Below are 11,411 nucleotides of genomic sequence, written 5' to 3'. Positions count from 1 at the left end.
GTAGAGATAGCTTTACTATAATTTTAGGCTGTAAAATAAAGATGATAGATAATTCTACTTGTTTACTTTTAATACACTTTCTTAAGACCCGGCTGAAAAATGAAGAGTTTAACTCTCTGTAGCTACGATATAAAGCTGAATCGGATCTATGTTGATATAAAAAATAAATTTTATTTTTACATGAGGAATCTCCCCACAAGAGATGGCACATGTCCTTTGAAACACTCTGTATATCTAAAATTATAGTATCAATAACATATCAATGGGATTTTAAACTTTCTACATGATTTATTACCCTAGAATTTCTCTCGCCAATTTTTTATAAATATATTCCTTTATTAAGTGTTCTGTGTAGTCTTTTCTTAGTCCTATTGTTCAACATCAATTCTCCCATATTCTATGATTCAAGTTGAAATAAAATACATTTCATATTTAAAAAAGACTTTATATAACATATTTTTTTAAATAAAATAAATAATATAATAACCTAGTAAAAATGCTTAATTAATACCTACTAACTAATAATTTTTAATACATATTTAATTTATAGTTTACCTATTTTTACATTATGACGCCATTTAATTATGAATGGTAAAGAAACATTAGTTTTTCGCATTTTTCCAACGACAGTCCGTTTTTTAACAGCATTTTTTCAAGCTGAGCGAAAGAAGCGGGTATTTTTAGAAGTTTTAATGCCAACGCGGATAATGAAGGATATTTTATTTCCACCAATCCCCAGTATGTTAGCGGTTTTGTAACATCTTTCTTTTTAAGGTTATTAAAGATGCCAGTCTCTTTCAGAAATTCATTATATCCATTCAAACTTTCCGAATCTAACGAGTCAATAATAAAATCTTGTACGTCTTTTAATTGATTCTTACTAATTAATTTTCCTCTATAACTTGGATGGAACAAATTAGCTGCCAGCCCATATATAGTAAGAGTCATATTAACTTTGTTTTTAATATCCAGTTCTTTTGGGCTTTTTAATTTTAAAAACCGCGAAATTTGCAGTTCTAATTTAAACCATTCTTCCGTAGCATCGGCAATTAAAAATTCCTCGTTCTGGCATTTATCTATTAGTTCACAAAGAGGATCTAATAGATCCATAATAATTTGAACATCCCCTAAAAATCTTTCATTGTTTAGATTTTGACTAGTGCTATGTTCAATCTTGTCGTAGCCATCATCAACCACTTTAATCATGAAATTTAAATTACTAAGAAACGATTTACAAGCATCGCGTTGGCTAAATACCTGAGTTTCAGTTGGTAAAATTAACTTAGATCCTCCCTTACTCAGAACTGAATTTTCCAAATCTGGGCTTTGGAATTCTTTTAATATCTGAATAACTTCATTAAATACATTAGTATCTGCTATATCTTTAGCCCATAAGTTAGATGTTTTATTTATACAAGGAACATTCCAGAGATTACTAAGACATTTCATTTTAATCATATCAGCATTATCACAAATTATGGCATAAATCTCACAATTGTACTGTAATTTAACATCAGAAATGGACTTTTCACATATATTTTCTAGAGTTTCACCAGTTTCTCTAAGTGTAGAAAATTCATGGCATTTTAAAAAGACACCTGATGTTCCAATACAATGTAACATAGTAACAACGTCTTTTGTGTTTGATGACTCATATGTACTGCTGTTCTTTAATTTTGTATTTAATTCATTTAGTGACGTATTAGACAGAAATGATCGTGTCGGTGGTGTGTAAGTGGGACAGAGAAGCTTCAAAAACTTTATAAAGTGGACACTTTCAACAACGGCAAAAGGTATTTTACAACCATAAAAGAATTTTGCTAAGCTAATGTCTTGTTTGGATTTAACTTGTGATTTCGCCGAATCAAACAAGTATTTTTTATGTCTCTTAAGTGGTCTTTTGTCAACTAAAGAGTGGAGTGACGAAGTTTTAGAAGTTGAAGGATCGTATATAGGATCTTCTTCATCAGAACTAGCGTTATCACGTTCTAGGTTGTCATCTAATGATTCCCAGAAATCATTCTGTAAGTAAAGTATTTGATATTTTTATCTTCTATCATAAAAGAAAATATATAACTTACATTCTCGTTCATTTTAGTATCCATTAAAGTTTTTGTGTCTTCAGAGTTAGAATTATCTGATTCTTCTTTGTTAAATAGGTCTCCCTCCATATCTTTGTTCATTTCAAAACTATCTCCATCCTTTCCTATACAATGTTTTCTAAAATTATTAAATATTTTTTTATGTCTCTTAAGTGGTCTTTTGTCAACTAAAGAGTGGACTGACGAAGTTTTAGAAGTCGAAGGATCGTATGTAGGATCTTCTTCATCAGAACTAGCGTTATCACGTTCTAGGTTGTCATCTAATGATTCCCAGACATCATTCTGCAAGTAAAGTATTTGATATTTTTATCTTCTATCATAAAAGAAAATATATAACTTACATTCTCGTTCATTTTAGTATCCATTAAAGTTTTTGTGTCTTCAGAGTTAGAATTATCTGATTCTTCTTTTTTAAATAGGTCTCCCTCCATATCTTTGTTCATTTCAAAACTATCTCCATCCTTTCCTATACAATTTTTTTTTTGTTTTCTAAACTTAAATATTTTTTTATGTCTCTTAAGTGGTCTTTTGTCAACTAAAGAGTGGACTGACGAAGTTTTAGAAGTCGAAGGATCGTATGTAGGATCTTCTTCATCAGAACTAGCGTTATCACGTTCTAATTTATGATCTAATGATTCCCACAAATCATTCTGTAAGTAAAGTATTTGATATTTTAATCTTCTATCATAAAAGAAAATATATAACTTACATTTTTAATATCCATTAAAGATTTTGTATCTTCAGAGTCAGAATTATCTGATTCCTCTTTTTTAAATATGTCTCCCTCCATATCTTTGTTCGTTTCAAAACTATCTCCATCCTTTCCTATACAATGTTTTCTAAAATTATTAAATATTTTTTGAGGCATATTTTATACAGGGTGCTTCTTAAATAAGTACATAAGTATTTTAATCGGTAGGCAGATGAAATGGCCAAACAAGGTTCATCAGGGCCCATCCATAGGCCCAGAACCCTTCGGCGGTGTTGCAAAATCAGTCACTATAATAGCTACAAAACGGTGGGTGGCCAACAAATCTCTAGAATGGTGGAGAAACTCACTGGGGCAGAGACAGGCGAAAAAGTTCACAGTATTCAGGAAAGTTCACAGAACATTCGCCAAATTCACGGCAGACCTGTTAAGCAAAGACAGAAAAGCAGTCAAAGCTGTAGTGGGCCATTGTATACTTAGAACTAGAGGTAAATACTCCCATAATTTTTTTTTTTTGAAAAAAATAAATGTCAAAATTTCTCTGTTTTACCTTTTTATTGCGCCTGGTTCATTCTTCGGAGACAGTTTATTTGGGCCTTCCAATGATGACTTACAATGTTACGACGTTGACTAATTAAACATTTTTTTTATAATTCAACTAGTTTAAATCATCTGCTGATGATGCCAACATGGTTAGCGAAACGCGCATCCAATGTTAAGAATAATGAATTTTAGGGTATAGGGGCCAATTATTGTTTTATTCTGCTATATACTTTCTCCTTGATGTGGCAACACAGGAAACCGAACAAGCTGAGAGTCAATTAATGCCGGCGGTTCTCAAAATGTAACTATTTTTTTATAATTTATAATTTTTAAAATGAATAATAACTCTTTATTTTTAATTCATATTAACGACGGCAAATAGAAAAGCTGTTCATTTGGTGTAGATCCACCACCCTTTAAATGCTTGTACATATTTAAGAGACGCTGTATAAGTTAAACCGTCGCCATCGAGAAAAGAAAGCTTAAGAGTGACGTCCTCAAAGCAAACATTCGCCTTCTTTCTTCTATGACACGTCAGATTTTTTTACGGCAGAACCAGCGTTGCCAACGTTGCGATTTTCCCGCTATATGCTACAGCTACAGTTTTTTTTTTTCAGTTTGGCAGGTAAAAACTTGATTTAGCGGCAAGAGGTTTTTTTAACGGTTTACATTTGAAGACTTGAAGTCGTAGATCAGATGATTACGACATTACTTACTTCAATCCTTCATTTTTGAATAATAAACACATAAGTAAAATTGACACAATTTCAAACGGATTTTTTTTTTCAAAATCCGAACCAATAATCGCGTAATTATCATACATTCTGAAAATACCTAGGCCTAGAATCTTCAGTCACGTTAAAGTCCCTCTATCACCTGATGAGAGGCTCACCAAAAGGTTCAAAATTAGATGACATCAATATTTCAGTTTCAATATCACTCCTAGCGAATTTTAGCGGTCTTTAAATACAAATCTATCTAACTTCCTTATAAATAAGGCTAGTGGGTATTCAACTTCGCGAGCTGGCAACCCTGGTCAGAACATTCTAGTCCTCTCTCGACGATAACGGTAAACTCTCATTACCTGTGAGTACGGAGTCTTTCTATTGAAGTGTTTTTTAAACATCTCCTACATATATGGCAAACAGCAGACATTTTTCCAGATTCTAACTTTTTAGGGGTGAACTTGTATTCCAGATAAAGTGTATGGCATTTTCTGCCTCGATTCATACTTGAAATCTTTAAAAAACATGGAATTATAAGTCAAACAAAAACTATTCTCTAAAGAAATTATATAACTTACATTATTTTTTGTAGATAGATCTAGTTCGGTTTTTTCAACAGTATCATCTGAATCCTGTTGCATACAAAGATTCCTGAAATTACAGAATAAGTATAAAATATACATAAAGCTCGACATTTTTATGGTACCTGTGAACCCGCAGCCTCTCTATTGATGTGTTTTTTAAAGATCTATTGCACACATTGCAAACAGCAGACATCCTTCCAGAGTCTAACTTTTTGGGGGTAAAATTGAGTTGTGAGTAAAGGGAATGACGCTTTCGACCCCGATTATTAATTACAATCTTTAAAATAGTCTTTAGTTAATTATACTACAAAGAAATGAAATAGCTTACATTTTTCTCTAACTTAATGCATTTAAAGCTGTTTGATTCTTCAAATTCAGAACTGTCTGAATCAGAATTATCCCAGATATCTTGTTTGTTGGTATCTGAGACATTTTCATCATGCATTTCAGTTGCTTTTGGAAATGTATATTCCTGACCCTCTTGCATACAAATTTTTCTAAAAGTGAAAAACTAGAGAATATCCATATGGATTAGGAGTTTTATATGCATACCGGTGGCCATAAAGCCTCTCAATTGAAGTGTTTTTTAAACTTCTTTGGCATACATTACAAACGGCACTCATCTTTCCAGAATCTAACTTTTTAGGGGTGAAATTAAGTTGGGAATAACTAGCATGTCGCTTCCTACCCCGACTCATATTTACTTTCTAATTGTAATGTACCAGATATAACTTTATCTAAATATCTATATACTAGTAAAGGTAACGTGCATATTAAATTATTAAGAGCTATTAAATTATTATACTGCTATTATAGAATTAAAAAGCAGGAAGTATAGTAGTATAGTTTATTACTAGGTATTAACGTTTTTGAACATCTTCAGAACAGGATGTTAGAATTTATAAATTTAAATCAAAAATTATTTCTCAAAAATAGATTATAAGATAATAAATACCAGATAATACGTTTAAAAAAATTACAACAAAACAAATAACATTCTCAAAACTCAAAAGTGTCAAAATAACAAGACATTAGACAAACCACTAAGACAAAACAAATCATATAAAACATATATACTTTATATATGATTAGTAGTAGTCGGTGGTTCGGTCAAAGGTTCGGTGGTAGTGTAGTAGTACCGTGGTCTTTGGTATATGATTAAAAATAAATATTTGCCCATTCCTAACGCAATTTCTACATTTGAACTACTAGTCTCCTTTTATAAGCAGTGGTATAATTTGGACAAACCAAGGTTTTGGCGCCAAAAAGTTTGTTTAGTGTTCAGTTTGGTGGTTAAAGATATTTGAGTTGTTTTATTTTTTATTGGGTTTCTAATTTATACAGAAGTAATAGAAAAATGGATGTAGCTGATGTAAATGTTGGCCAAAGACAACACAGAGATGAAATAGGTATTCGTTGCCAGAAGCTTTTCCAAGATTTTTTAGAGGAGTATGTATTTTTAAGTTTTTTAACTGTTCGATATACAAACACCTTTTCTCTAGATATAAAGAAGACGGAGAATTAAAATATCTAGAACCCGCTAAAGAGCTACAAAATGAAGAGCGTAGTATTATTGAAGTCAGCTTTGAAGATGTGGAAAAATATAACCAAAATTTAGCAACTACAATTATCGAAGAATACTATAGAATATATCCTTATCTTTGTCAAGCTGTATCAAATTTTGTGAAAGACAGAACCGAATTGAAGAAAGAAAAAGACTGTTATATTGCCTTTATGGATGTGCCAACAAGACATGTTGTTAGAGAATTGAAATCGGATAAAATTGGAACATTAATCAGAATATCTGGACAAGTTATCAGAACACATCCAGTTCATCCTGAACTTATATCTGGTACATTTGTTTGTTTGGATTGTCAGACTGTAGTGAAAAATGTTGAGCAACAATTTAAGGTAGGATTAAAAAAAATAAAACTTACATTTCAAAACTACATACTTTATAGTATACTAACCCAACAATCTGTCGAAATCCTGTCTGTAACAACAGGAGAAGATTTATGTTGAATGTGGATAAGTCCCAATTTGTTGACTTTCAAAAAGTTAGAATTCAAGAAACACAAGCTGAATTGCCAAGAGGTTGTGTACCAAGAAGTGTTGAAGTGATACTGAGAGCAGAAAATGTTGAAAGTGTCCAAGTAAGTACTCTAAAATGTAAATCAAAAATTTTGTTCATCAATAGTGATACTTTTTAGGCTGGTGATCGTTATGATTTTACTGGAACACTTATAGTAGTTCCGGATGTTGGAGCAATGACCTTACCTGGGGCAAAAACTCAAATAGCCTCAAAACATAAACATGGTGATGAGGCAGAGGGTATTAGAGGCTTGAAGGCATTGGGTGTGAGGGATTTACATTACAGAATGGCTTTCTTAGCTTGTAGTGTCCAACCAAGCAATCCAAAATTTGGTGGCATTGAAATGCCTCTAGGTGACATAACACCAGAAATTATGAGACAGCAAATGACTGAAGGAGAATGGAGGCATATGTATGAGATGTCGCATGACAAAAATCTATACCAAAACATGATTACTAGTTTGTTTCCTAGTATACATGGAAATGATGAGGTAGATATTTTTATTAATCAAATTTAAGATCTCATTAAACTTTTCAAATTCTTAAAGGTAAAAAAGGGCATCTTACTTATGCTCTTTGGTGGTGTTTCCAAAACTACAATAGAAGGAACTACACTTAGAGGAGATATCAATTGTTGTATAGTGGGAGATCCGAGCACTGCCAAGAGTCAGTTTTTAAAACAGGTGTCTGAATTTTCACCTAGAGCTGTCTATACCTCAGGTAATCATATTGTTACATATTTTTTAAATTTTTTTATATTGGTCTTTAATTTTTGCAGGTTTGTTGTGTTTTTCTTACTTTAGTTTATTTTATTTCTTGGTTTTATAACTGGTTTATGCAGTGTGTACAAATGTGGAAAGTCATTGTGTCAGAACTTGAATTACAATAAGATTATTGTCAGTCTTAGAAAAAGGCTTCAGGAATAGTTGAAATGGAACAAATTTTAACTGAAATTGTGCGGCGTCACCTAGTTTTCAAGATTTTTGTGATACCTACTTTTCAGTGATACTTCAAAGATTGGTACTTTAAGAATATATAATAATTACGCTATTATTGCTGCAAATAAATTCTTCAAAATTGCAAATTTTGAAAAAAGTCATTTAGAATTTTTATAAAACGAGTCATCTTTGTTTATCTAAATTTGTGCGCGACTATTTGTTTTTCTAAGTTTGTGCATACTCATTGAAGCATAAGTATTGAACCAGCTGTATATATGTATTTTTTTAAATACATGACCAGCATTATTAAACATTAATCTTAACAACAAAAATAAACCATAGCGGTTTTACCATTGGCTTTGTTTTGCCATACCATTAGCTTTGTTTTGCCAAAACATCTAAATAAGCGGTAATTTATACATACATTTTTGATATAACAGGTAAGGCTTCATCAGCAGCAGGTTTGACGGCAGCTGTAGTGAAGGACGAAGAATCTTCCGACTTTGTTATCGAAGCTGGTGCCCTTATGTTGGCCGACAATGGCGTATGTTGTATAGACGAGTTTGATAAAATGGACCCAAGAGACCAAGTTGCTATTCACGAAGCGATGGAACAGCAGACAATATCAATTGCAAAAGCTGGTATGAATTAAATAAAAAATATTATTATTATTATATTATTATATAAATAATAAGTTGATACTTTTTCATCACGTTTTTACTAAATTTAACGAATTTATATTGAATTTTGTTATATTGGACTAGATTTCTCTGAGGTGGCTATCGACCTGTTCCACTGCAACCTTTTCAGATCTATTGTGGTCCCCTACTGATTCTTAGGTAACATTTCCAGTCCTATCCTTTTCAAAAGTTTGGCAATGGCCTATCAATTGCCTAGTACAAAGAAACGCACAGTTGCCAGGCTGTCGCACCGACATAAATTGTGTTCTGTCGTTTCATCTTCAAAAAAAAAATCTACACATGGCTTCGTCCGTCAATCCCATCAGATTTAGATGTCTATTAAGATTACAATACCCTTACAGATCGTTGCATTTTCTTTACCCTTGTGACCTTCGTACCCTACTACCCAGGCTAATGTAACATTGTTACTCTCACCCAATGTAGTTGCTTAGCGGTCTGTGAAGATTGCCACTGAACGGTGTTTTCTTTGCTGCCTTTGGAGTTCGTTGTCATATAAAGTTATGTGACTGCAACATTCTCCAAAAATATACTAAAACGCCTGATTCAAAATGTTTCTTAATATTGCATTTTTAATTTTCTTAGGAGTGAGAGCAACTTTAAATGCAAGAACATCCATTCTTGCTGCCGCTAATCCTATTGGCGGTCGTTATGATCGATCCAGGTCGTTACAGCAAAATATCCAGCTTTCTGCGCCGATTATGTCAAGATTTGACTTGTTTTTCATATTGGTAGACGAGTGTAACGAAGTTGTCGATTATGCCATTGCCAGAAAAATTGTAGATCTGCATAGTAATATCGAAGAAAGCGTTGAAAAGGTAAATATAGTTCAGTTTATGAGACTTCCAAATAGTTTCAAGAAAAATATTAGTAAAATCTCATTCATATATGGATTCTTCTCTTTCATTTTTGGACGTTGTCTGTCGAAATTATATATTTTCTAGCGGGAGAGACTATACAATTATCAAATATATATCAGAAAGTTTTATTATCGTTAGATGGCTAGTTTCATTGTTTGAATTGTTAAGCGGGACTCAGACGACTCGTGTACTTGACAAAATTGGCATATATTTGCCATGTGTGAGTAGGTTACTTGTGCAATTATCTGTCACTCGTCGCGCCGCGTGAGCGCCAAGCTTGTTGATTATAAATGAAAAAAATGTTTACAAAGATGGTATACTTGCCAAGTATGCAAATATTGGTGTACTTGCTAAGTACAGGAGTCGTCAGAGTCCGGCTTTAGATTTTGTTAGAATTTTGAATATATTTCTTTGCTTAGGTGTATTCCAAACAAGAAGTGCTTCAGTATATCAGTTTTGCAAGGAAATTTAAACCTTTTATAAACCAAGAGGCCGGAGAACTTTTAAAAGAGTGAGTTACTACCTAAGTTTGTTAATAAAATATATACCGGATGTTTCAAATAGGCCATATTTTTTAAGTTTGTTAATTTTAACTAAGTATATTCTGATTAAAAGAAAATACCCAAAGCTTAGTTTTTGGAAATAATTAGATAATTTTATTTGTAGCTACTATTGTAGACTAAGATTGAGGGATAATACTTCAGCAGGTAAGTCTACGTGGAGAATAACTGTAAGACAGTTGGAAAGTATGATTCGTCTGTCTGAAGCTATGGCTAGGATGGATATCAGTGATGAGGTTCACCCAAGACACGTTAAAGAAGCTTATAGGTATTTATTTTTATATGTTCTTGAGTAATATTTGTATTAATTATTAATTGTTTTACTTCAGGTTACTCAACAAATCCATTATCAGAGTAGAACAGCCGGATATCCATCTTGAAGGTGATCAAAACCAATCAATTCATGAGGATGAAATCATTGAAGTAAGTTTTTATTAGACTATTTTTCCCATTTAAAAACTAAATGGGGAAAAATATAGTTTTTTTCAAAAAGAAATCCAGATCAGTTTTCTGACACAGTATTCTTCTTGATTTACCACCTTTGAACAAAACCAATTATAGAATAAAGTATAAATAACATAAAATAAGCTCAGAAATGTCCAATAAATCTCCAAAATTTCAAATCAAATTCAAATGTATCAATTGAAACGTCAAAATAACTGTCAAAGATGGGTGATCGTGATGTTGCTTCCATCTGCATGCATAATGCATGAATATATAAATAATATTAGATTTCTTCCTTAATATTTTTATTCAAAATAAGATGATCTAGGGTAATTTATATGTAATCCTGGTATATGAAACATATATTAAAAAATTGTTTCTATCACAGGACGAAAGACCACAAACACCAGCCCAACAACAATCCAAAAAGAAAATGGTTTTGAGTTTTGAAGAGTACAAAAACTTAAGTAACATGATTGTTCTTTATATGAGAAGGCAGGAACAGAGGCTAGAGGAAGAAGGCAAAGAAGGAATTCATAGAAGCGACGTGATAGAGTGGTACTTGAACCATATCGCTGATGAAATCGAGTCTGAAGATGAGCTGGTTGAAAAGAAAGATATGCTAGAAAAGATCTTGGACAGACTGATCTACCATGTAAGTGAACAATTAAAAAAAAAACAGATAAAATTATTAATGACCTTTTTTTTGGGTACAAAAGGACCAAATTATAATTCCCCTAACGAAAGTAGGCTTGAAGGGTAGTTCTAGTTCACAAGAAGAAGAGGAAGAAGACCCTTTGTTAGTGGTGCATCCGAACTATCTCATAGATCAGTAGGCTCACCGCACACAGTTATATATTCTATTTTTAAGTTTTATATAATTTGTATTAATTTATGTATTTAATTTACAATGGTAATTGAAATCAATAAATTTAATACGTTTTTTTTAAATAAAGGTAATTCTCACATGAATAAGTTAAATTAATAAAAAATGATAATTATTATTAAATATATAAATCAATTTTAAACGTTCTATTTAACTTTTTTCTGCTCCCCATCTATTAATAAATATCCTTTAGCAAGGTTTAATAGAATTGAAATTACATTCCTCACACCTTAAAAATTTGCATTAAGAATACATTTTTTTGAACTTAATA

General features: G+C 31.9%; 2 protein-coding genes across 2 annotated transcripts; one reads left to right on the top strand and one right to left on the bottom strand.

The window, feature by feature from the left end:
* Positions 1-491: 491 nt before the first annotated feature.
* On the bottom strand, positions 492-5,674 carry LOC115884991. The gene is made up of 9 exons (XM_030903734.1): positions 5,216-5,674; positions 4,992-5,160; positions 4,786-4,940; positions 4,658-4,730; positions 4,439-4,593; positions 2,812-2,941; positions 2,444-2,752; positions 2,082-2,384; positions 492-2,022 (listed from the first exon to the last, which is right to left on the bottom strand). The coding sequence occupies exons 1-9, from the start codon at positions 5,359-5,361 to the stop codon at positions 583-585; spliced, it is 2,880 nt and encodes a 959-aa protein (XP_030759594.1). The 5' UTR covers positions 5,362-5,674; the 3' UTR covers positions 492-582.
* A 193-nt stretch (positions 5,675-5,867) lies between these two features.
* On the top strand, positions 5,868-11,236 carry LOC115884999 (DNA replication licensing factor Mcm6). Its single transcript, XM_030903743.1, has 12 exons — positions 5,868-6,112; positions 6,166-6,574; positions 6,625-6,816; positions 6,874-7,245; positions 7,303-7,474; positions 8,133-8,333; positions 8,976-9,208; positions 9,670-9,761; positions 9,917-10,078; positions 10,140-10,233; positions 10,643-10,909; positions 10,974-11,236. The coding sequence occupies exons 1-12, from the start codon at positions 6,021-6,023 to the stop codon at positions 11,088-11,090; spliced, it is 2,403 nt and encodes an 800-aa protein (XP_030759603.1). The 5' UTR covers positions 5,868-6,020; the 3' UTR covers positions 11,091-11,236.
* Positions 11,237-11,411: the final 175 nt, after the last annotated feature.

Source organism: Sitophilus oryzae, unplaced genomic scaffold, assembly GCF_002938485.1.
Source record: "Sitophilus oryzae breed Bouriz unplaced genomic scaffold, Soryzae_2.0 scaffold_111_pilon_pilon, whole genome shotgun sequence".
In the NCBI taxonomy this organism is placed as follows: domain Eukaryota; kingdom Metazoa; phylum Arthropoda; class Insecta; order Coleoptera; family Curculionidae; genus Sitophilus; species Sitophilus oryzae.
This window is presented reverse-complemented; position numbering and strand designations above follow the sequence as displayed.